The sequence below is a fragment of the Oryzias latipes genome, chromosome 16 (assembly GCF_053564925.1).
Source record: "Oryzias latipes strain Hd-rR chromosome 16, Olatipes_Hd-rR_3.1".
NCBI lineage: Eukaryota > Metazoa > Chordata > Actinopteri > Beloniformes > Adrianichthyidae > Oryzias > Oryzias latipes.
Genome location: NC_136252.1, coordinates 28,957,848 through 28,985,129, shown reverse-complemented (window position 1 = coordinate 28,985,129; position 27,282 = coordinate 28,957,848). Strand labels below are relative to the sequence as shown.

The window sequence follows — 27,282 nt, the reverse complement described above, 5'->3', positions numbered from 1 at the left end:
AGAGCTTTCATTTAGCTCAGAATAATAGTGGGTGATTTCTGTCACCTCCTCAAACACAGGCTTGTTGTTGTTGATGTCGTTGATTCCAACAATGACCTGTGCGGAGCTGCTGAGTGGGAACGGCCCACCAGACGCATTATCATCAGTGGCGGTGATGTTGAGAACGTACTGCGGCCCCCTCAACCTCGGAGGTGGACTTCGTCGCAGCTTAATGATGCCTGTACACAAAAGTATAGAAGTACTTTTTACATTTTTGCTCATGTATAGTTTTGCTTAGTCTTCGCAGTTTTTACAGCTGCACTATTGGAGTCACTATCATGGAGTGCCTTACAGAGAAATACAATAAAAACTGTACATCAACTAACGTATATGGATTATTTCTATACTTCATAATTACCAGATGCCACTTTTTCTAAATAACTTTAAAAATCACAGACACAGACGGTTATTTTGTATGTCATTTTACAATTTTCTTAACTCCCCTTGAGTAATCATCATGTTTAAAAACAGAAATGTAGATCCGTTGTATTGTCACAGTTTAAAAGCAGAGCAAAAAAAGATGATGTGACAACCTCCACTCATCACCCGCAATGGCAACCACCCGGGTGAGCATAAATAACATCTGACATGTGGATGAAAACTTGCAGATGAAACGGCGTGCTGTGATGTTTCCTGCTTTGTGAGTCGCCAACAGCACCGGCTGTCAGCCTCACGCAGCAAAAACACCTGCATTATCCCAACGCGGGCCTAAAACAAATGCCATTTTCTGCTCCAACAAACACTTCCACATTAACATAACAGAGCAACAGAGCAAACAAACAAACTCACAAATAAGCAGCTTTGGTAGAAACATGAATATAGACTCGGAGGCTCAGAGGGTGCGATCACATCTACATGAAAATACTTCACGACGCTTTGAAGTGACAAAGCAGAACAGCGGAGCAAGCCAAAGGCCATCTGCTGCTTGAGTGCGCACAAGTGTGTGTGAGACAAAGTCTTAATGTATCATTTATGTGCAAATGTTCACATTTATTTCTGTTTTATTTGTGTGTATCAGAGCAGTGGAGCGTTACATGATGGGTGATAAAGTGACACAATCTGAAAACAAGTACAAAAACAAACATGCAAGTGTGACAATGTCACTAAGATCCTCTCTTTTTTTGAAAAATCTTTTCCTGAAACCTAATTTTAGGAGAACATCAACTTAGCCATAACCTAAAGTCCCTCTTTTTTTAAATGGAATAGGTTTACATCCTTCAATAATACAAAAAGTATATATTAAAAAAAGGAAAAACCACGAAAAGCCCCTCACAGTGGCAGGATAAGAATTTGTTTTAGACCAGGGCCCCTCAACACTTCGTCAATTTTTGTTACAGATCACAACCCAGTAGGAGCCACAAAGTCCTAAATAAAAATGAACATTTTTTTGCAAAAATTAAACAAACACAAAGAAAAAAATAGCCTATTTATAAATATGAAATACAAAAAAAATGTATTTTACCATTGTAGCGCATTTCAGCCAGAATTTTAAAAATCTAACTACCAGAAAATTAATCTGTGTAATTAAGTGACCCTTATCGTATTTTCCAAACTGTAACGTGCACTTAAATCTTTTTATTTGTTAAAAAATAGAAAATCTGCCTTATAATCAGGTGTGCTTTCTGACCTCCAGTTTTATTCTTTGGTTTTGTAATACTTCCTTCAATTGGTTCAGTAATGAGTTGAATATAGTTTTAGTTTGTTCACTTTACCTTTTCTACTTCACTGCTTTCTTATTTTTTACTTTATCAAACCAAAACATTTTTTTCTTTAACCAGAGGGCCACAATGGAGGGGCAGAACAGGCTGTAGCAGCAGGTTGCAGACCCCTGATTTAAGCCAATACATTTTACAGTTAATGTCTTTATTACATGTTCATCTCAGAGTTTTCTCTCCACAGTCTTATTATCTGTCAGAAAATCTTTGTGCTTTTACATGTAGCTTTACACAGATCTTCCTCTTGATGTTCTGGGTTTTTCTAGTTTTCTTTTCTTTTCTAGTCAAAGCAATTTCAACATCCTGCTTCCTGATTTACATATTTGGGATTAGTTAATAAACCTGCAGCAGCTCGTAAACTGAATAAACTTGGACGCTTCACTCTGTCCACCTTGAGGGAATATTTGAGCAAACTTGTTTGTTAAAACACCATCTCTTGGAACAGGAAAACAAAGAAAAACAAAAAAAAGATGCAAAACTTTTTATAAATTCAGTCAAATCCTACATTGTTTGTTCTGTCCTAAAACACAGTGTTTTTTTTTTCCTTTTTCAAAAGCCTAAACTCCACACATACAGTTAAACGAGCTGACCACATCTGCTGGAAACATTGGAGTTCATGTGTGCACAAACGTGTGTGTAGTCATGTTTTTTTATTCATGCATTTGTCATCTAGGGGCTTTACTGGCCTCATTAATGTTACCACACTTATCCCCAAATACTTGTTACTATGGAAACAGCCCCTTTGCAGAGCAAACGTGTGTGGATGTAAATCATCTGAGTGCTGCTGTGTGAGTGACTGTTTGTGTGTGTGTAACAATGTCTGCCTGCTAACAAAGAGCGTCTTCACATTTGTCCATGTCCATATGGAAGCAGAGCTGAAGGAGGCCCGACAGGACACAAAAATTCTAGCAGGATTTCTTGGCACTTTCTGCCTGAACCTCACCCTTCTGGTTGTCCAAGTGGAAGTTGCTGTCTTCATTTCCACCGGTGATCGCATAAGAAACGCCATCCCCGTCTGGATCGTTGGCGTGGACGATGGCGACCAGCGTATCAGGACCAGCGTCCTCACTTAGGAAGGTCTTATACCTTACAGAAGAAACAAGAAGGAGGAATTACTCTCACCTTATCGGCAAAGGAGAAGTGAAAAAGTGATAACGAATAACTTAATTTAAAGTCAAATCTAAAAATATGTAGCAAAGTCAGAAAAATAAAGTAAATAAAGGCAACTGCACAAAGTGGAAGATTCCTGGAAACTAGAGGAAAATATAGAACACATATTTCACAAACTTATGGCAAAGTTAGCAAGAACTACATGCAAAGATAGTGTGCGAAGAAAACAGAGAGGAGTGAGAGGAGAGGTGAAGATTAAGTGAAAACAGATGGAAAAAGATAATGACACGAGAATAGATTCTCAAAAACAAACTCTATCAGTAGACAGAGTCTGTGGGTGACAGACTCTGACAGCAGGTGCAAAATAACAAGACAAGTGTGGAGGGAGGCATCCACACTCATAAAATTCAAGTTTCTACTTCCCTAAAGAGGCAGCTCATTCTTACACGCTCTGTGAGAAAACGGGAGCCTCGTCGTTGCTGTTGGCCACTCGGATCCGGATGGATGCTGTCCCAGTGCGGGGAGGAGTCCCTGCATCCACAGCCACCACCACAAACTCATAGATGTGGTTGGGTCGCTCGTAGTCCAGGCGGTGGGCGGGGCTGACCACACCCCCTGATGTGATGTCAAAATCGGCGCTTGGAATGAAGTAGGAAAGTTCTGAGTTTACGCCGGAGTCGCAGTCTCGAGCCAGAACTAATGGTGAGAAAAAACACGAATATTACCAAGACAAAAAAGTGATGTCACACACAAACCAAAGAAATGTGACAGAAAAAAGAAATGAGGAAGCTGTGGAGTTAGCTAAAAAAAAGAGGGATGAAAGTGAAGGAAAAGATCAGAGGAAAACCTGGAGGACAACATGGAGAGTTGAAAGAAAAAAAATAAAAGCAGGATAAATACAAATGAGAAACAAAGAAGAAAGTATTGAAGATTAGAAAGGGAAAAAAGGAAAGGTTAAAAAAAAAAGACAAAGATAAGAACAATATTAAAAATAAGGAAAAATGAACATGAGAGAGTAAAATCCAAATCCAAAAACATGTAGTGGTATCAAGGAAAAGGTACAGAAAAAGGTTATTAGAAGGTGAGAAGGAGGAGAAAAGAGAGCATGATATAAAAAGGACAAGGATGAAAATGCAGAGGTTTGAAGTGTCCATGTGTGGGTTTTATTTAAAAATTTGACTGTTTCTGGAACATATTTGAGTTTGATGAGGTTGCCTCACTTTGGGAGCTGTTCCTTGGTTCTGACCTAAAGTCCAGGTTCAGGTCAGGATAAGAGGTTTAACTGTGCGGTATATCAGCAGAATCCTTACAAAGATGGGAGGTAAATGTAAGTGTGTGTGTGTGTGTGTGTTTGTGAGGGTGTGTGCACGGCTGGCTGTCTGCCTAATAAGAGCAAAGCCTCCGCTGAAGATGGACTGTTTGATCTCAACCAGTCACCAGCAGCTATGACAGATGGCTCACACACACACACATACACACACACAGTAGTGTGATGTGTTGTGCTCACTGGCAGAGGACAAACTCTTCGGCAGAGCATGCTCCACAGATCAGTGCGCGTTACCTTGCAGCAGGGACGTTCCAGCTGCGATGCTCTCGGGTATGTTGTCTCTTGTGTAGATGGAGTGCAGGAACTCTGGTGTGCAGTCATTCTCATCTGTTATATGCACAGACACCTGCAGAGTACATGGTTTTCATCAGGGAAGATGTAGCATTAAAGACTGACTGATATTTGAAAATGGATTTCTAGGGGGTTTGACTCTCCCATTGACAGGATAAATGGCAAACCGAACCCTGGAGATCCCACAGGGTCAAATGTGGGCGCTGTTTTTTTTATGACTCTGAACAGTCCTGGACTTCATATTCGTCTTTCTTACTACCTTTTTGAATTTTCACCCCTTTGCATAATTACAAATGTTACCAAAATTGGCATTCATCCGGGCACTTCTCCAAGAGAACAAAACCGAAACAAAAAAAACTGATGACGTCACAGCTGAAGAAATCGTCAGAAACATGAATAATAAAGACAACATCTCTCTTTTGAAACTCAAATATAAAAATAAAAAAAAATCTAAAACCTTAAAGAAATTTATTGGGGATATCCAAAGCAAGTTGTACAACTATTATGGGATGGCCACAGAACCTACGGCTTGATGGCCACTTAGTGGCAAAGTGGGAAATTTGGCGATTTTCATATTTTCCCCCCTATATGGGAAAAAACATTTCAAAAAATTTCGCACAGATCACCAGGTTAAGTCTACATCCACAACCAAAGTTTCGTTGACCTTTGACCTTGGACCTTAGGAAGGGGCGGCATCTTGAATTTAAAAGAAATAAATCACCTATAACACCAGCAACAAATTTAAACTTAAAAGTGCAAAAGTGGCGATTCCCTGTTTGTATTATTTTACCGGAATTTTGTGAACATTTTCATACATTAGTCATTGACTCAAGCTGAACAAATCAGTACGACACACATCAGGGATGGGATGCAGTAGCAAAAAATCCTCGTTGCCAAGGAAATCCCAAAATTTACTTTGGCAGATTTTTCTAAAAAATCACATAGACCTGTTCATCACCCCCAGGAGACCAAAAGCTAAAACGGTTGCTATGGAGATTAAGCCAACAGGGAAGTCGCCATTTTGAAAAATCAGTTTTTTTTAAAATGAATTAGTCACATGCAGCTCTGACCAGGGTGGAAGGGGCAAAGGGGGAGAGTGAGGAACAAGTAGAAATGGATTCATCGTTACACCCCTAATAACAGGAGAAACATGGAGAACAATTCAGAACTGTGGTCTGTGTTGTTGTTTTAGCCCTGTGAAATGTATCCACCATCCTGAGCTCGAGAACAAAATGCTTTTTCCGCTCACTGAAAGTGGGATTGAAGTGCTGAGGCTGCAGCCATGACCACCTGAGCACACATTTCCTCTGCACTCCTTAACCACCTGTTAGATGAGAACAGCAGGACTGCAGGGGCTCATGCTGACAGAATTTAGATTATGGAGGATCTTTCATGCGTGTGCTGAATATTCAAAAGGACAAAGTGTAAATACTGACAGAATTGGTGATTATTGTCACTTTCTGCACACAAGGTGATGATCCATTTGACAAAGCTGGGCATCGTGAATTTAAAACAGGAAATGTGCAACCGTATTTAGACATTTTCCACAGCAATGATGAAATTTATATTCTTATTCAGAATGTAATGAAAACAATAATCACGAGTAAGCAGCATGCATTTGCAGAGCAAGCAGCTGGTTAATCATCAAGATGTCCTTGTCATAAAGACAAATAAAAAGATAACCAGTGTAACGCAATAAATAAAAAATGTTAACTACATAATATACACAGTTTGGCACTTGTGCTTGATTTAAGACATTTTGTTTGAGTATTTTTCAAACAAAATGTTTGACTTTGCTTTCTTCTGGATAAAGTATCTGTAAAGTATCAAACTTTAATTAGTAGCATATAAAAGAAAAAACAAAGCAGAAGTGCTTTAACATCTGCTGATGTGATTTTAGGTTATGAAGATCAGAAGCATAGATGATTCATATTCTCAAAATAGTTTACAACAATAAACTCAATGTCAAATAAAAGCGGTGTTTTTGTCAGCATGAAGATGTTATAGAAAAGCTGAGAGGAAAAAACTACAATTTTCTTCCCCTAATTATTATACAGACAGACTTAAAGAGGACCTTTAGAACAAAAATTCTACTTTTGCAAACCAGAATGGCAGACAGTATCACTGAACCAGTTCTGGTTGTCTTTTGGTGATTATGGAATTTACATCTGGTCAAATGTCTAAACACATCTCTGTAGTTTTTTTTCTTTTCTATTTTTTAGTTCAGAGCACGACAGATTATTTCTCTAAAAAATAAAGCATTCAGTAAAAAGTATTTTGTGAATCTACAAAAGTGGGTTTTGTAGATTTAATGTAGATTTTCTCTTTCCTGTTAAAAGTGAGGCTGTGATTCCAGTTCAATCTAAATTGTTTCATTTACACACCAATAATCCTGTGAGTGCAAAATGGCAACAGGGATCACTGATGGAAAAAAACTTGGGAACTTTCATTGGTATCAGTGTTTAAATGCTCCTAACAAGACCATTGAGCCTTTAAAAAGGTATGTAAGGGACATTAATGTTATCCCTGAGTACAGGAAACTCTAAAATGGGGCGGGGAATTGTGTATCTGGGAATTACAGATGCACAAATTCACTTTCTGTTTTTGTTCCATTCTCTGTGTGACTATTTGCAGTGCTAGAATAAAAAGACAGAAAAATATAGAAGTGTAGAAGTTTGAAAACTTTATTGGGCTGAACATCTTAAAGCTCCAGAAATCATGACAGAAAGTTTAAGTTCAGACCAAAAGCTTTAGCAGCAGCGTGACATTAAACGTGAAGGACTAGAATTTAAAAGTAAAATCTTAACATGTATTTTTTATTTTACTTGACAACAATGTTAACTTTTTAATGAGCTCTTTTACTTAATTCAAACCTGTGTCGACTGTTTTTTTTATAAGCACTAATCATTAAGAAAGCATTGATTTAAATGTTTTATTTGCTGTTATTAGGTCACACTTTTATCACGCATCATAAAGTAAAAACAGCTGTTCTATGCTGTTAGTATTAGCTGTACAACTTGTCATGTTTTTGTTGTTGCATTGTTTCACATGATGAATACACATATTTTATTGTATTTAAGACAATACTGGGCTTTTACAGAACATTTACAGAGCAAACAGTCTACTAATTAGTTCTCCTATAAAATCTGTTCTAATGTCTCTAAGAGCATGCAAATATTTTAACTTTAGGTGTGGAAATTGGCGGTCCAGCAGTAAGTCAGATTTTTTATCTAATTAGAACACGAGTTCCTAACGACCTGAAAATCATTAATTAGAGAAGCAGCATACGTGTGTGTTGGGTTTACTAATTAAGTGCTGCATTCAGAGAAAATACCAAAAACTTCTGGTTGATAAAATAACAATAAAGTGGGACAAGTGAAAAAACTAATACTCAAGGTTCTTTTTTTTTATATTTATCGTTTTTATGTAAAAACAAACTTACATTTTCTGTAAAAACCGAAAACATGACGATTGTTTTTAAACAGTTGTACCAGTCTCTTTTATTTTCCATGAGGAAGGCCAAATGTTTTTGTTTTTGAATGCTTTTAGGAACATTGAGTCCTGGAAAAATTCACTGACAGCTAAGCTTGTATTTAATCCGGTCACATAACTTGCTGCCTTGTTCACGCCTGGCACCATCATCCCCTCAGGTGATGCAGTCACAACTTGACAGCTCTAACTACAGGTGTGAAAACACCCAGAATGCACTGAGGACACATCAGATTTCTCTCCGACAGCATTCATAATCATTGGACATTCAGCCAAATGTTTGGACAGGGCCAAACCTAATATTTTCAGGGTTATATTGACAAATCACCTTCTCAGAAATGTTAAGAGAATGCTTTCATGACACCTTCCAGTCACTTGAGCTAATTAGAGATTTAGATTCTGCATCTTCTGTATACTAATAATGCATGTCCAATCCTTGCCCTGAACTGTCAATGCAGGATTAAAAAACATGGCAGAACAAATTCGAATTCTAAAGTGTTGCATGTCGTTGGGGACATTTTTTACACTGTGAACTCTTGTATGATGGACTAAAGTATAAAAGAGCTCCATTTGTTTTTATTTTGCTAAAACAAGAGTGTCCCAAAATGACAGTGTGACAGTTCAGTGTGAACTGTTTCCAAAATCATATTCTTCTAAAAGAGTTAACTGTTGTGTAAGGGTTTTTTGTGTACCTCTGCCACGCTGCTGAGCCCAGTGTCGGGCTCTGATGCTCGGACTTGCACAATGTAAAGGTTGTGACCACTCTCGTAGTCCACAGTCCTGGTGAGGCTGAGCGCACCGCTTTCCTGGTTGATGCTAAACAGATTCCCGGGATTCACCAGCAGCATGTAGGACAGAGTCTTTTTCTGGAAGGACACCGCTTGAACCACTGCGACACTGAATGGAAAAACACAGAAAAGCAATAATTGGAGAGAGACACCAAAAACAATCAAATGTAAAAAAAACCCGACTGCACGGAAGCGCTCTTGCCTCACAGCAAGAAGGCCCCTGGTTCAAGTCTGGGGGACCTGAAACTGAACATCAACAGGGGATCTTTCTGTGTGGTGTTTGCATGTTCTCCCCGTGGATGCGTGGGTTCTCTCCGAGGTCTCCGGCTTCCTCCAACCGTCCAAAAACATGCTTTATAGGTTAATTGGCATCTCTAAATTGTCCCTAGGTGTGAGTGTGATTGTGACCCTGCCACAGACTGGTGACCTGTTCAGGGTGTCCCCTGCCTTCGCCCATAAGTGGACGGGATTGGCTCCAACAGCCCTGTGACCCCGAAAGGGATAAAACGGAAGAAGATGAATGAATGAAAAAAACTATATGTGTATACACACATATTTATGTATATGTATTTTTATGGGGTGACATGCGCTGTAAAGGTAAAAACAACTGTAGCTCAGACCAGCACAGTTCAGTGGACCATTTTTTTTTTTTGGATGAAGCTTCTCGTTTTAGATGAGCATTAGGTGAAGAGATTACTGATGAGAGCAAAATGACTGAAGAAGATTGTATTGTGTGATACTATGGAGTCCTCTGACTATATAAGGGTGTGCATCTCCTTGGTCCTCATACTTGAAATACCGCAGGACTTAGTTTTGCTGCGCAGAAAGAAGCAAGGTTTTATTTTGGCCAGTTCACACCAGAATTCAAATGAAATGTCATATCTGCCCAAATGACGAACTGGTCTGGAACCAGCTTTACTTTGTAAACAAAATCCTTGTTTACTTTTGCAAAGAGCTTATAGAAACACACACCCCTCCCCCGCACCAGAAGGTTTTCTTCAGAACTCCTAACATTTTATAGATTGTTACCTTTACAAGTGGGCTGGTTCCACATCCACCATCATTTACTCCCCGTTCAAAAGATGTTGCATATTTAGACCAGGAGAAGGAAGACTATGAACTGTGTGCAAAGGCTGATATTCAAACTTTAATTTTTCCACTCATGTGCATGCATCCAAACCATCAGCACGACTGATCCTCATTGCATTGTGAAGTCTTGTTTTCATCCACAAACTCAACAGTTTGGTTTGTGAATGTGAAAAAGCCAGGACTCGCCTTCAGGCAATTATGCTGATGTTTTGCTCAAAAACGGTTGAGCAGCTGCTGCAAAGCCAGAGGCACCAAAAAGAGTTTTGTTTTGGGTTTTGGGTCACAGCTCAGGTCAAAACACGAATAATTGCATATAATCAAATATCGGTTGTCTTGGTAAAGATATATCACTAGGGCTTTGAAAAAGTTCTAACCAACATCCATTCAACATTCCTTTCCTTCACCCTTAAAAAAAAAGAAAATAAATTAAATCTGTTTTTTTATGCATTTTCTTGTTCTTGGTGTACTTTATTTTAAACACAGTGAATGTCTTAAGGGTGTAACAATTTATTTTAACGATTCATTCGATTTAACGATCATAATTTGTAGTTTTTGATTCGATTCATAGTTGATATTATTTACTCCAGAGAGAAATACTTGGTACTGAAGAGTGCAGATGACGTTTTCCAGATTCCTTAGATTTTTTGCAAGACAAGAAATAACGACAAACACATTCACATTTTAGTTTAATAAAGTTTAGTCCACTGTTGTTTTTGCACATAAAAATAATACAAACAGATTATACAAACAACATAATTAGAACATTCTACCACACCTTATGGTCACGTCTTTGTCAAAGTGTTTCCACACATTAGATTGTAATAATGGCTCATTTTTTGCTGCCATCATATGTCTTTGTTGTCTGCTGTGAGTAAAATAAAAATACCGTAACTCAATCCAAATGGTATTTTCTAATATCGATTATAGGTTTATCTAATTTTGAGACATTTTCATTAACGGTTTAAGTCGATTCGATTCAACAACAACTAGTCTCAGAAAAATTGATCTGGCTGGATTGTAACATAAATAAATGGAACATAAATAAATTACTTAATTTAAGTTGATTAATTTTTTCACACCTGGTTGTCTTTGACTGTAAGTAATAATTAATAGAAACAGTATAACTGACTGAAGTATTTTCCCTGTAACGTCACTGCAGCTTCATTCGTTTATTGTGTTATCTTTTTAATGCACTCTGTTGCCCCTTCTTCTGTTTTAAGTTCCTCACTTTGAACAGCTTTGGATTTCTCTATGCATGCAAAGTGTTCCATAAATAAACTTAGCTGATGCTGCCTGAAGTCTAAACATGACCACAGGTCAAAAGAAATCTGCTGGAAATTTCTGTTTTCCAAGCAGACTTTTAAAGTGAAAGGAAGCAGTGACATGGTGCCTGAGATCACTTACGCTCCCTTTAAAGTCGGCTGTCTTCATGGATTACTCTGAGCTCAGAGACCATGACAACCTGGTTAATCAATTTGATTAAAACACTCTCACACATGCACAAGGGAAGACACGTGCAAAGATACAAACATACGTTAAGGTCCACAACGCAAGGAAAAGCGCACCAAAACCTCTTTCTGAGATACACCCACACACTGCTCTCTGGGTGGTGGGGATACTTGGATATTAATACAATGTGCTTTGCGCCAGCAGCCCTCAGGGATTCAAAGACACACACATACACTCTCCTTCATGTTTATCCAGGCCTCACTTTTAATAAATATTTGAATTTGCCACACTTTCAAATGTTCTGCCTCAGGCCACACTCATGCATCTGGGTTCCTCTTCATCCATCTCATCCTTTGCCTTCTTAACCTCATCTCTCCATCCTCCTCTCCTCTTTTCTGTCCTCCCCTCTGCCTCCATAGCATCACCTCTTTCGCTTGTTTTTCTTCGCTCTACAGGGTTCATCTCTTCACGCGTCTCATGACATTCACTGAAGTGTACAAATACAAAATGACATATTTACACTAAGTTTTTACGGCAATGAAACATTTGATGGTTCTGCTAAATTACAGATAAAGCAGACATGTTTAGTGCAAACGTTATTTGTTGAAAGGAAATTAAAGACTTGTTTTGTCTCACTTTTGAAATGCAACAGAGAGTTTTGTGTAAATGACTCTCACTGAGTCTCTAAAACAAGATATCTTTGTTAAACTCACTGTCACCTTTTATTAAAATCAGGCAGATTTTACAAAGCTATGTTTGTGGTTGCAGAAAACAAGCTGGCATCCATGAATCAGCTGAGTGACAGCTGCCTTGTTAAAACAAACATGTTTCACCTTTGTGACTCATTCGCAGTTGTTCTTTATCGCCTGTTTGTAGCTTTTATGACGGCCCGGAGGCCTGACAGGAGTTTGGCTTAGTTGGTTGTAAGCTGAAGGTTAGTTAGTTAGTTAGTTAGGTGGTAGGTTGATTGGTTAGTTAGTTGGTTTAGGCTGCATAAAAGCATAATTTAAAACTTTAGTCACAACTGCCCTTACAGGCTGTCTGCAGGCAAAAAAATGGGCTAATCTGTGCAGGGCACACAGATGACTTAAAAAATATCAAAGTTGTGGACCAATCAGTGAGTCCAAAGGACAAACTCTTCATGCAGGTTTTTTCTAAAGGCATGCTGCAGGCAACAGGTCATAGCAAACACCTAAACAACACGTAAGGGTAAGTAAGAGTGAAGTGGGTGAGAAGCAGGCATGTTGTATTGAGTGTTTTGCTTTTTGCCCCCACCGAACCCTGCGCACTGCACAAGGAGCCCATTAATAATGACTAAATGCTCCTTGGGCCCAGCCTGACTGTTAGAATTCAGTAAATTGGACAATCGGGGTGTAGTTTGTGCGGGCTGGCATCCTACGGGTGTCCTATGGGCACTTAAAGATCACCTGCACACCCCATGCGTACAGCATGGGGTGTCAGCAGGGGTCCAGTATGCACATCTTACTACAACTAGAATGTAGCACAAGGGCATCATATGAAAGCATCACCTGTACATAATAAAAGCCTGGGACTTTCATTAGCCTTATGACTATTTGACGACACACTTACCACACACGGAACAATGGTACATTCCATTTTCATGACATCCCTTTTAGATGGCTGCACGAGCCTCAAGGGAACTCCAAGACACACCTGCGCTCCCCTTAAGATGCAGGTGCTCATCTCTACGATCTTTCACGGCCTGGACACCCCTAAAACCTGGGGCAGCCGCATGGCTCAACCTCCCGTATGAGTGCATTTGACTAAAGCTTAACAGCTATTTAAAATGCATCATTAACTCTTGAACCAGTTGATTTCAATAATGACTAACTACTATGCCCGCTTCTTTCCTTATTTACTTATTTTTGTTACAGATGTGTGGGTATTGGGGGTCTGACTGATTGCAGTGTAAAGGTGTTTGAGAAAAAGTTTAACAGACCATCCTGTTTGTTTAAAAGACTACCTCAAAGGGCCTGTAGGATAAATGATGCCCACAAACCAAATCAGAGGCTTGCTGTTTAGCAGGCGTTGTGTTAAGGGAAGGCCACTGTGCTCTTTTATTGTTGGTCCTACTTTAAAATTTTATAAAAGAGACCTCAGGAAATGTAGTTGTAGTTGTTGTGTCGAAACCATTTATATGAGAGTTTTACTGTTGCATGTTTGTGTCTTATTTACACAAAGACTACTGCAGTACATGTTATTTGGGAATTGGTTAGACAAAAAGGTAAATCCTAAAAATTTTGAGTGTCAGGGTCTAGTGTCTGGTTTTTATTCTTCACTGTTCTTTTTCAGTATTTTATGATGTAGATCTCTGTTTTTAATTTTTTAATTTCATTTTTATTCAGTTTTTTGGTTGTTTGACACTTCTTCTCTTTTCTGCTTGTTTCCTGTTGAATGCTAAGACTTGGCCAACATTTAATTACCACATCTGATGCTTGTTTCAGGTAAAATGTGTTACCCATTTTTTCATTGTCACGGGCAACATTATCATTTAGTTGGTGGTTATGGTCTCATTTGTACTCACGGCTCTTTGATTGGTTGACATCAGGCTCTGAATTTAAATCGAGTTTTATTTGCAGTTACTGTCCAGGTTTCGGCTATAGCCATTCTGCTTCTGTTACACATTTTTTAACCCTGACAGCAGTTCAATTTTTTTTTTGTTAGCTAGGCCCTTATATTATTGGCATTCATGTTTTCCAATTCCTTTCATTATGCTAGATTTCTGAAATCAGTTTACCGAAAAAAAAAGATCTAACAGTCAAGTGATTGAGTATAAACATCTGCAGATAAACCTCTTAGCAGTAAAAATCACTGGACAAATAACCAGCCTGATGCAGCACAGAATGCAGGAACACCAGCAGCAAACGTCCCCGCCTGTTTTGGATCCAACACCAAACACATTGCCTAAACTGTAGTGGAAAGCTATCAGAACTTGACTTACTGTTTGCCTACAGGAGTGTTCTCCGGCACATCCAGACTGTAGGAAGAGTTTGTGAACTGTGGTGGTCGGTATCCGGCAAGGATAGCCACAGTAGTTGGGGGGCCTTTATGGCCCTGCCCGTCCACTGCCTGAACCCGCAGGAGGTACTCTTTACTTGGAGTCAGGGGTCTTCCTGTGGTTCTGATCACACCAGAACGACGGTCCACCTCGAAACACCCCTCAGCACCTGTGCAGAAGGAGATCAAATGAGAATTGTCCACAGCAAATTAACAATTTCTGCAAACTGGCATAAAAACAACAGAGATTGACGTCTAACATGCAGGTAAAGTTTGAAGTGTCAGAGTGAGAAAACTTTGGATCAGTTTTCCTGCCACAGTTTTTAGAGTTTTAGTCATATTTCCGTGTCTTAACCACTTTCAGTTCCTTTTCTTCTTCCATAACTTGAGTACATTAGCCTTTTTTTTTTACAAACACAGCTGCTTTCTTTTGATCTATGGTGTGTTTAAACTCAGTTTCATTTGTTCCACACAAGATCCGCTTGTTTTTCTGGAGTTCTCTTGTGTTTTAGGTCTTTGTCTAAGTAATTTTTTTAATTGTAAAATCTTATTATTATGGTTACATTTATGAATTAATTTCTTTTACTTCTTGTCTTCATGCTTTAACCCCTTGACGGCAAAATTTATTTCTCGCTTAAAAAAAAAAATTTACATTTTTGCTTTCAAGTAGATGCTTAATTCAGGTAATTATTGAGCCAGAGTGGTTTGATGCATATTTGCATGAATATTCGTCAAGACTGGATTATTATTTTGGTTTCAAATTGAGTCTAAAATGTCTAAATTGCAGATATTTCTTTAACCCCATAGGAATCCAAATCAAATAAAAGCAGCTGAATAGGAACCTTCATTCATTTCACATGCTTAGTCATACAAACGATAATATAGCAATGTTGCTAAGAAATTGGATCACACACAAGCCTAAGCATCAAAGGAAAAAAAAAAGCTAAACCAAAACATCTAAAGGGACACAGGAGAGGTGGATGGTGCAATTTCCATCTATCAGATCTACCTGTGCACCCAAAAAATCTTTGTGTCATTCTTTGTTAAAATAAATAAAAAATAATGTAAATTCAACTGTTATTAAATCTATTGTGTTTTTTTAATGAAATGTTTGTGTGTAAACAAGCATCAGTTTCAGTTTGTCCATTATCATAAAAAATGGCTGCAGTCCCAGCTGTCCAATTATGAAAAGCCAATTGAGGTAAATTGACGCTGGAGGGATGCAGTAGATGTTTGTGTGTGTTTATTTTTTGTGCATGATTATGAGCTTGTTAACACTCCCGGAAGACTTAAAATAAAACAGGCTCATTTACACCCACAATCCCCCCAGGTTTAAAAGACAGAACAAGCCAAAAGAGGTGCAAAAAAAGATAAGGAAAGGGCAAAGGAAACAAAGGAGAGTATGACGAAAAAAGACGAAACAAAATCAGGGGACAGAGTAAGATGCAAGTTGACTAAAGGATGACAGACAGGCGGGAATCTAATAACGGATGAAGGGAGGCAAAGGAATGAAATGAAGAGACCAGAGAAAGAGAGATGAACATTGAAATGTAGATGAGAGAGGAGAGAGGAGAAGCCAGCAAGAAAACAGTAAAATCCCCAGCTGTTGACCAGAGGCCTCTGAACCCACAGCTGCTTCCAACCTGTCAATCATCTCCTCCTACTTGGACTATTTCTGAAGATCGTTTTCACATGAGTGAAACGAATTTTAAGCCAGTTTAAACTAATCACAGGTCAGAGTTCAAGTTATACAGCTTTTATAGGTCTGTTTTACAGCATCACAAATCAGAAATATACTTTTTTTTTTCTTCTCAGAGAGAAATACATAGACGCGTATCTCTTTCTACATATACCTCTGGCTTGGAGGCAAGAAGGGAAGAGCTGGTGTTCAATTTTTTTTTGCAAAACAAACAACGAACTAAATGATTACAATCAAAATTAAGGCAGAGCCCCGTTTTATGGCCCACAGGCGCTCCACCATTTCCCCTTTTTAACCTGCATCACACTCCTCACTCTACCCCTCTCTTCGGCCACCCTGGTCAGAGCTACATGTGACAAATTCATGAATTTTTTTTCAAAATTGTGGTTTTCTCTTTGTTTTCTCTCCATAGCAACTATTTTATGTTTTGGTAGCCTTGAACAGATCTATATAAGTTTTAAAAGAATCAGCAAAAGTAAACTTTTATATTTCCTTAGCAACATAGCCTTATTGTTAAGCACACCCACACTCCTAATATGTTCATAATGTATGTGACATTGTTTCATTCAGCTTAACCCAGGGATCAGTGTGTTGAGTGTTCATAACCTTTCTGTAAAAATGAGCAAGCAACAGTGGAATGCCACTTTTGTAAACTTTCCACACTATTGCCATTCAAGATCTACTACTTCTAATTCCAACATGTTTTTCTTTTCAAAGTAGCTTCCCTGTTTTGTTCAAGGAGCTACGAGGCAACAGTTGGAACTCCAGGGAGGAGTTCAAACTTGTGGCTGAAACTAAGGGTGATTTCTTTTATTTACTTATTCTTTTGGGAAATTCAAGATGTCTGCCTCTTCTCAAGCTTAAAGGTCAACAAAACTTTTATTGTGGTCGTAAACCTAACCTGGTGGCATGTGAGTAAAACTCTTTGAAGATTGCTCGAACAAAACGTTTTTTTTGTCCCATTTTGTGAAGTAAATGTGAAAATTGCCAAATTTTACAAACTGCCACAAAATGACTGCCCATCCATTTTTTTGAAGGTGTCTCGCTGTGACGTCATCCTTTATTTATTTGTTTGGGGGTAGGAGGCAGGGGTACTTCGTTCACTATGTCAAACATTCAGTTTTACAAGATGGATACAAATATTGATGAGATTCTGGTGGCAATATATTCGCTCATGGTCTGCTGCAGGACATAAAAAAAAAACAGAACAAACTTCAACTGTTGGTATTATACATTTAGATCAGACTGTTTTTGTGCAATGTTTTTAAATTGTGAAAAATATTTTTTTATTAATTTTATTTCCTAAACAAAAATATTTTTTCTCTGCTAATACTAAAAGAACAGATGTTACTTCCACCATCTAAAATGTATTTTAAACACTTGAATGTCCATATTCAACATGCGTTTTTGCGATAACCCATTTGTCATGCCTTCAGAAAAACAGTTCGTAATACTAATTATTGGATTAGCTCTTTATAGACATATCATGCCAAAGGGAATAAGATCATTACAAGTTCCTGAAATATCAATTTAGCTCCTTCCTCCTCTCCTTTTCTTAACCCCCCACCCAACCCAAAAAAAAAAAAAACAAACAAAAAAAAAACCTATACATAAAAATCCAAAGCCACTGGCTCCCATACGCCCACCAGCCAGCTCTCCCACTCATAGCCTCTCCAGAGACTTTCCTTCTGTTCCAGAATCTGGGAGCCTTCTTTGCCCTGGGGAGCGATTACCACTGTTGCTTATGTGCTCTTTTCTCTCCATCTCCCACCTAATTGACATTCAACAAGTAAAATTTTATTTATAAATTGCTCTACGGAGCAAAACAGGTTTGTCACAGAGTGTCAAGCAGAGCAGCAACGGACCTAATTAAAGATACAGGCAGGAGATAAAAGCTGAAGCAAACTTGTGGCAGGTTTCAGGGGGAAAAAACTGACTAGTAAAAGAAGAAGTTTGACAGCATTAGGTGAGAAAAAAAGTCAAGCTGTGCAAACAGATTGATGTGAATTTAAATGTTGAAAGACCTTTTCATGTTTCTTGAACTCATAATGATTGAAAGCTCTTTAAAAAATCTTCTTGCTTCCTTCTAAAAAGCTTTGAGGATGTGCTCCAGACAGCCTTTGTAGAGTTCAGTGCAAAGCATGTGGAATCAGTCCCATTATTTTGCTTAAAGAAGCTCATTAATGCTAGATAAAAAGTTCCAATTAGAAAACCTACCATCCAGAAGGAGGAACTGAGCTTGCCCTGTTGTCCCATCCCGTTGCCGTGCCAACAGTCGGTAAACTACAAAGCCAGGGGTGGCATCTGGACTGACGGTGGTCAGGTGTGGTGAAGGAAACATCACCCACTGAAGGTCAGCATGACTGGACATGCTCAGTGTCAACCTGCACAGGTACCACTCATCCCCTGAGAAAAGGAAACAGAAAACAAACAAGATATATTTGTTAAATAAAAGGTTATTGTTGCGTTTACAGACGTCTGTTTTCATGCATGGCCTAACAACAGTCAGTTCATCCCCTCTCAGCTGTTTGGGGGCTATCATCATTTTCATTTTTCTCTTTAAAATATTTTACATAAGACAAATTTAAAACACATTGCTTGGTATCAAATAGGACATTAAAACCCACTCCCATGAAAATGGTGTTTTTTTCTAAAGGAGGACATTATAAAACGGCATTTTGGAGCATTTTGTAATTCAAATTGTTGTGAATCAAGAGATGAAAACAGGCAGTTTGAAAAGGCTTAATGCGTCCACTGTACTGGTAATGTTAGGTTGGGGGTGCGAGAGGCTGTAAGTTAGAGGGAGAATCTGTAAACAGAGAGCTCTCGGTTATGGGTGACGGGAAGGAGGGGGCAGGGTTGCTCTTTGCCAACGGTTCCGCCCACAGGTCAGAGGCGACTTTCTAATGAACTCCCGTCGCTCTGCAGAAACGATGTCCTAAAAAACGACACAGGTATTTGATATCATGGCTAAAACTGGCATATTCATAATTAAAAGACCACCGGAAAAACTTCTGAAATAGATCAAAAGATGATCAGAGTGAGACTTTAGGATTCTTAACACGACAGATCAGTTGACAATGTAATCAGCAAGGTATTCAAAAAAGCAAAAACCTTTTCCCATATTTAATTGTATCACTAGCTTGTCCTAAATATTGTTGCAAATTTGTCCTTTTATTTTGTGATAATTAAATCGCTTTGCCCCCTCAGAATTAATTATTGCTGCATAATGGACTGAGGATGTTATTAAAAGCTGTCCTAGTTTCTCACCTAAACCCTTGGCTACTGCTAACAGACTATCAAGCTAAAAATTAACATCAAATTGTTTCTGTCCCAGGATTGTATACAAAGACAAGTAATAAACAATCCCTATTTTATTAATAGTCCAGGGAAAATTTTTTCATTGTTTCTCACAGTAATTTAAACAAGCAGCTTGCCAAAAATGTTCATTTGATGCACTAAAATGGAAGAAGTGATTCGCATATCTCTGCCAAATGTGATGCAATGCTTGTCTTTGCCCACTGTGAGGTGCAGGTTTGGTGGTCAAGGAGCAAATTTACGTTTGGTGGTGTAAAATTATGGAGTTATTAGAGTTGTTTGAAAAAATATACTTAATGTTTTGCTCCTATTAAACATGCCATCACCTTCTTTCATCGTCTAGTTCATCACATGTGAAACTGCAAAGCTAAACTTATTTTAATCACAGTTAAAAAGGAAGCTATTAAATGTATTATCATGCCATAAAATTCTTAAAAATAAACCGCTCAACCCCTTTATGCCTGAATTTATTTCCCATTGTATAAAAAAAAATTGTGGTGAAGGTGATGCTGCATCAAGCAAGTGCCAGGGCCTGCATTGTGAAATAATAAAATATGAAATAAAGCCAGTACAAAGATAATTAATTCTTGAATTTAAATTAAAGTTTATCATGAGGTTTGCTAGTCTTTATTTTCATTATATAAAAAAAGTAAGGAAAAAAGTCACTTGACCTTCTTGGTTTGCTGCAAAATGGCCCTTTGGATTCAACCATCAGCATTTCCAACAATCAGAGATGCAGCTCACTCCTGCACATACTTTCATTTGCATTAAAGTTGCATTTTGCAAAATGAAACCAGCTTAATTAAGGTTTTGGAACAATCCCGTTAAATAAAAAAACTTTTTGCAAAAGTCTTTGAAATTACGACTTTAATTTAAAGAGGTGCTAAGGCTGAACGTCCCTAAACAGGCATATAATCTCCTATGGTCTTTACTATCCCCAAGAAGAATTAATCATTTTTCTGTATTTAAAGTCTGTGCTGCAAACTCTGCAAATGCCAATTTCGTGCAGACTATCGCAGCCGCTGTTTCTATGCTGTAAACGGCTGCTATTGTTAGGTTTACTCTGCAAGATCAAAGCTTGTTATCCAAGTTAGCTCCACTTGTTAAGACAGCGGTGCAAAAGAGAAGCAGCGTTCAGCCAAAGGGGACAAGGTGGCATCTCTCTACAACACCTGTCATGTTTTCTCAGTTTTCATCTTGCTGCTTGAGAAGAGTGAGGGAGTGACACAGCGGAGAAGAGGAAAGGGAGCATTTCCTGCAAAATAACACACCAGAACTTTGAGATGAACGAGGAAACTCAAAAACCAGCAGGCGCTCCCATTTGCCCAGTCAAAAATACACACGCTCGTTTTTCATATTTATGATTTCCGTTGCCGTCTTATTGTTGTTTCTCATGTTGTCTGTGTCTGAGGAGGGATTTGTTCGGTTCTGAGGTGCTTCAGCTCTCGCTGCTGTTTTGGCACCTGTGTCGGCTCACAACACGCAGGAGACATCAGCCCTAACAAGAAGGGGAACTTCAATTCTGAAAGACCAAAAATAAAGAGAGGGATGAAGTGGTGACAGGGAGGAAGGAGGTGGGGAGAGTAGACAAGAGCATCTACCTCTGTCCCAGTATTTTTATATCACCTCTAAAGGTCTGTCAAGCAGAGGAGGGATGGAGAAAAAAAAATCGCCATTTGTCAATACAAGCCAGCAAATTAAGTTAAATAGAAAACTATAAGAGAAGGAGACATGAAATATTTAAAGGAGGAGTGGGAAAAGAGGAAAAGGGGATTAAAGGAGGAAGAAAATAAGTGGAGAAACACAAAGGTGCCAATATATGGATGTCTAAAGAACAAATGAAGAGCTATAGAGACAAAAAGACTCAGTATTAGATCAGCCAATTTTAAATCATCTTAATCTGAAAGTAAACTAGTGCTGTCATGGGAATAAATCTTTTGAGCAATTATTAATTATGACCTCAAATCAATTACTCTAATATATTTTTAATCTAATCTAATTTTTGCTGTGAAAAGTCTCATTTTGAGGTATTGTTATTTAAATTCATGGCAATGTTGCACATGACATTATTTTATTTTAACAGACTTCCAATCTTTACTTGTATGGCACTAAGTGGAATTTGTTTAATCTCAAACAATTAAGAAAAATAAATCCAAAAACATCATATCCGGAGTTCTCTAATTTATTTTACTTATCAGTAGGAAAACCTCTCTGAACATTTAAAAAAAATTATCTACCACAAATTTCTTATTAATACCTTAATACATAGTTGACATGCCTATTTCCACAGTTTATCACAACAACAAGAAAAGACGTGAGTGATTTTATAGTTTATTTTAATCTGTTTGATGATTTTGATCAGTTTGAAGACTGAATTTAATTTCAGATTTAATTTTTGATAATGGACACCTCATCTGGCATTATAATAGATTAAAAATGAGAGAGATAAAAAATAAAAATAACGCACTAACTTGTCTGTAATTAGTCAAAATTGATACAATAATTTGATACCCCTGTGTAAAACTACTATATATTCATTTTTAAACCAATATATGGAGGAAAAAGCAAACAAATAGCTTAAAAAATTAAAGTGACAATGGAGAAGAAGTCTTCCTACTCAATGTTCTTGTGTCTTCTTCTGCATCACTGGCCTTCAGTCTTCAGTAAAGCCATAGAATCCAGAATAATCACATCTATTTCTGTCTCTTGCTTCGCACAGGCTACTCTGGGCTGTGGCCCGTACACAAAAGTGAAATGAAATCTGTCCCATTATGATGATGAACATCAACACATTTGCATGCAACGCCAGAGGTCAGCACTACGTGTCAGTCAGGGCACAAAAAGTCTACCTCTCTGTGTGGAAACGCACATTCAGGAGGGTGTGGGAGGTAGGGACGGCTGTCAGCTGGACAAAACGCCTCCTTCATACCTCCGGGCAGAGAAAAAAGGTCACTGACACTAAAATAATGACTTTTGAAGACTTTTTCACAGAAGCAGCCTGTAGGACCCCTGTAGTACAACATGTGGTTATTTCTTCTACAAGAAACTGTGCAATATGTCTTTCATATGGGTCACAATTCAGAAGTTTTCCAGCTTTCTTAATGCAGACGAACTAAACAAACTAAACAATGTAAAGCAGCTGCAGAAGAGTACTGATTTCTCAACACCATCGTGAATCTGTTTTCCTGAGCCTTAGGGACATTAGGGATCTCATGGATCAGATATTTCTTTTATTCTGATTGTTATGATCAGCAACATATATTTTAAGCTTATTATAACAGATAAATGCTCTACCAGAAGTCTGCATATCGTGAACGGATCCCATCATTTTATTGCCGTGACACGCAGCACAATACAGCACTAGTTTAAACAGGAGGCACACAAAAAACAGTTTAGTAAAGTTAGTGAGATGTTCACAGATTTGGAAAGTGTCTTTTAGGTAATTTAAATGAAAAAAGGTCAGGTTTTTGTTTCTTTTTAATGAGAATGTCTCTTTGTGCTGATAACAGAGCCACCAAAGTCTACAAAGTGCAATGTCCAGGAAATACTGAAAAAAATGCATAATGTCTCAAAACAAGCAAAACTACTTGATGTTACATTGATATGATAAAGTCATGAATATTCATCATAATATTTATGGCACATCACCAATTTTGGACGAAAGACATTTTTTTTTTACTATGGAGAATTTTTAAATCACACTCGATCAAATATGTTCTGAAGATACTAAAGTTACAGACACCAAACGTTCTCACATTTACAATTATCCCCTATTTTTCCTAGTTAGTAGTTGGTATATTTTTACTAGATTGTTTAAGCAATCTTAGACACGGGCTCTTTTTAAGTTTTAAATAAAAAAGTAAGGTGAATAAGATATAAAATAAGGGAAAACCTGGATCTGTTTGTTTTTGCATTTGTTTATTTTTTTAAATTTTCTATGTGTTACAAAAGTATCGAATCAGGATTCTCAAAATCAAATGACTCGAAATTTAAAAAAACTGATCGGGAGATTTTTAGTTTCTATAATTATTGCTATCCTTCTAACTGAACTCGACTATAAAATTATTCATTCATTCATTCATTCATTCATTCATTCATTCATTCATTCATTCATTCATTCATTCATTCATTCATTCATTCATTCATTCATCTTCCGTTTGTTCCCTTTTGGGGACACGGGGCTGCTGGAGCCTATCCCGGCCACTTGTGGGCGTAGGCTGGGGACACCCTGGACAGGTTGCCAGTCTGTCGCAGGGTTCTGTAAAATCATTTAAGATATTTTACATTGTTTGACAAATGTCGCAATAAAAATCAAACTCTTTATGTAGATGCTTGTGTAGGTTTTTTTTCTAAAAATGTTCAACTTCTGTGGAAATGTGCTGTGGAACAACAGGCTTCTGTGAAACCATCCTTTCTTCAACTCAGATATAATAACCCAGGAAATGCAGCTCACAGTGTGAGCAGAGCGCTGACCCCTGACGCGGGCTTCTGAGCTTGATCCACAGCTCGATAAACATATTTATTCATGCATATAAAAGTACAAAAACTCTGTGCAAGAGCCTGCCTGGAGCGAGGAAGAGGAGTGGAAGAAGGATGTTAACCTGAGTGATGAGGACTCATTTTCATGCTGGAAATGTGTTTGACTTCACAAATGCAGCATCATTTTTTTCTTGCATTTTCTGCCCGTCTCTCTTGAATGCGACTTAATTGTTGTAGTTGATTAATTAACACTATATATTTATTATATATATTTTTTTGCTAAAGAGAGCCTGTGCTCAATATCAAGGCAAGTTAATCTCTTTCCCAGCTTTTGTGGACTGTCTAACACACCAGAAAATGTCTGAAAATGAGATTCAATTTGCTCTCCTCATCTTTCTATCCGTGGCTTCTTTCATCCTTTTGCTTCTATCCGTATTCCCTTGTGTTATTATATCAAACTCTTTCATTAAGCTTTCCCTGCCACTGAACTGCACCACACTTTTTTATGTAAGAGATTTGAGTGAGTTACTTGACACAGAAAGGATTGTGTTGAACTTTATTTCTCAATAATAAAGTCTAAAACCCAGAGTATCTGTGCTGAATTTACCAAGACAAACGAGCTGCAGAAACCAAGGAAGAAGTGTTGTATCAATAAGACCATCCGTGTTAGTGTCAAAGTAGAGTGTGCCATGCCTGCATGTGCAGAAAATTGATCTTGTTATGGCTTTTTTGTCAGTTTGCTGGTCAGATGTGTAACACAAACACAAAAAAGATGTTTTACTGGTTTGTAGCATCAGCCAAAGAATGATCAAAAGGACAAATGTCAAATCTGCCGTTTCACAAAAACAAAAGACCAATAGTTGTTCTAAGAAATCTAGAGATGCGTTCACACCGAATGGGGTTTGCGCATCAATTTCACATTGGATGCCTCTCTTCCAATACAACTTTGTTTCTGGAAGCTTGTCCAAAAATGTGTTAAATTGATGATGCTGTGTGGGAGGAGCCACCGCCAGAGGTTTTTAGCCATATCGCGACATGGAAGCACATTTTATGAAAGACGCAGATGATGTTGAGAGATAAGGTTTATTTAGCTCTACAAAAGCATCTGTAATCACATCTGAATGTCTGGGTTTTTTAAATCATTCAGAGACTCTCCCAGTGCGGTGAGGTTAACCATCCACTGCAGGAGCTGCACCTGAATGACGGCCGCTTTCACCGCCTACTTCCATGTCTCTGTGACCCAGTTTGACCACGTGCTGTCCCGCATTAGTCCGTGTAGGCAAAAAATTGAAATAAGAATAAAATCAGAGGAAACCTTCAATTGTGTTATAATGCAAATTAGAAAAATATAAAGTTTGGGAGGAGAATGATCAAATGTTGATGCTGATTAAATCATCAACAGTCACTGGCCAAAGATGAGTTCCTGATTGGTTGACATGATATGATGCATCTTTTTTGCCAAAGTTCAGAAATATGAACTCTTGATAAACCTCGACGACCAAATTGTGCTGCGACTCCTAAAACACGCTGTTGCTAGACTGCCGTGCCCGCGTGCAGCGTCCAACCCTCAAAATCAGGACCTCTGATCGCGTCTGTACATTGACTTACCAATAAAACTGGATGTCTCTGATGTGCGCTCTAAAGAAAAGCAGATTAAACACGTATTTTCTCAAAAAAAAAAAAAGAGCAATTAGAGATTTTATCTTTAAAAAGGCTAAAATCCAGCATGCGAGCAACCAAATAAAATCCAGAGACGGTGCTTAAATGCAAAGCGACATATATGTAAAGGAAAGCCTCTAGCTAAAGGTACACTAAAAAAAAGGAAATTACCACCCAATAAACTTTACGAAAATGTAACTTATTTTAACCAGAAAATGTTGTTTGTAAATCATACGTGAATGAATCATGTCGATTGTACATAAAAATAATCTATTTAATAGTTACTAATTTCAATTATGTTGATCCAACATGATACCATTAAATTGGATCATGCCTGTAGATAACCTCACGATATCACGAGATCATGCGAGATTCCTCAACTACACCTGGCTGTGGCCTAGGGGACGCTCAACGTCGCGTAATGCCTGAACGCTGCAGAACGTTGACCCCGTCCACGTTGAGCCCGTCTTCTTCGCATTTTACAAGTTTCTGTGCAATATTGCCACCTTAGGGAAGTTAGGGAGGGCATAGTCTCATTTTGTTGAACCAACATATTTCAAATGAGTTAGTGTGGGAGAGGAATAATGATTTGGGATGTCCTGACCTGATCAAGAAGGTAAAATGAACAGTTTAATTAGTGATTTATACTTAAACAAATCACATTGGCCTGATGTAGAAAGGCTTACAGAAAATCATTTAAATAGAACAAAAATAGTATTTATTTTGTTTTATAATAATGATAAAAAAAAAAGAATATATAAGTAATGTGAAAATTTGATACAATGAACTGAAAATTTGAATACAATGGTATACAATGGTATCAAAATGTATTTTTAATAAAGATATTGAAGGTAATTTAGCTGAAAGAGGTAAGATTCATGTGTATAAATGCTTCCCAATTCAATCCTTCAGAAGTTGTTTCTACTTTTCTTTAAATACTGTAAATTTAGGTGTCTGCTGTCACATTGCTTATGCAACACAAAGTGCCCTCATCTCTAAAAAAGGCAACTTTTGGAAATAAATAATCTGATGTGCATATATTTATACACTGGGCTGGCAGAGACTGCAGCTCTTTGTTCTGTTGTGCGAGTTGACTGTCCTCAGCTTATCTGTCGGATCAGTTTGAAAAAGGCAATGGCCTAATTCCCTGACAGAGATCAATAAAGTTTCACAAAGCTTTCCACAGTTAAAAACCTCCTACTCTCTGATGTGTGGAGCAAAGAATGTTCTTTTGTCTTCAAGCATTTCAACAGGAAGTGCTGGAAATGACGCACAATCGAGTAAATTCTCCATACAGTGCCACTAAATCGATCTTAAGCTGCCACTCGTTCATCGCAGAAACAATGCAGAAAAAAACAAAATAAAAAAAGAAAGGAGATCCTGTTTTCTGCTGTTATTTACTTGAATTGCAGAGGAGGTTGGTTTGTCCAGAAATCGCTGTATCAGGATCATTGGAGGAAGCAGCAGATTGTAGAACAAAAACACAATGAGACATGAGCTTTTTTCTGTTTTTCTCACTTGAATGGCAGCTGATGTATTTAGCGTGAGGTTTGGCTGCTGCACCCTGTATGCACAGCTTCAAAGGTAGAAAAAAATGCTTCTGCTGCTGCTGCTCTGAAGAACTTTAATTTGAGGCTATGTGGGAAAGCAAGATGTGGAGCATTAAATTAAAATGCGGCTGCACCCACAGCCGTCAATGAAGGTGACCAAAGTGCAAGACGGGTTCATTTAAAAAATGAAAAACATTTAACTTGATTTGACACAACCTACATAGCAGCGGAAGAGAAGTGAGGTCAAACTCAGTATAGATAT

The 27,282-nt window shown here is 38.0% G+C and overlaps 1 protein-coding gene across 1 annotated transcript in view; it reads right to left on the bottom strand.

The window, feature by feature from the left end:
* si:dkey-22o22.2 (neural-cadherin) overlaps nucleotides 1-27,282 on the bottom strand; it is a 130,131-nt gene that overhangs the window by 49,356 nt on the left and 53,493 nt on the right. Inside the window, exons 2-8 of the mRNA XM_011485705.4 lie at nucleotides 18,232-18,420; nucleotides 14,260-14,485; nucleotides 8,664-8,868; nucleotides 4,426-4,537; nucleotides 3,311-3,560; nucleotides 2,698-2,840; nucleotides 46-218 (exon numbers count right to left, since the gene is read on the bottom strand). Of these exons, the coding sequence (XP_011484007.1) occupies nucleotides 46-218; nucleotides 2,698-2,840; nucleotides 3,311-3,560; nucleotides 4,426-4,537; nucleotides 8,664-8,868; nucleotides 14,260-14,485; nucleotides 18,232-18,420 (1,298 nt within the window). The remainder of the gene's footprint in view (nucleotides 1-45; nucleotides 219-2,697; nucleotides 2,841-3,310; nucleotides 3,561-4,425; nucleotides 4,538-8,663; nucleotides 8,869-14,259; nucleotides 14,486-18,231; nucleotides 18,421-27,282) is intronic.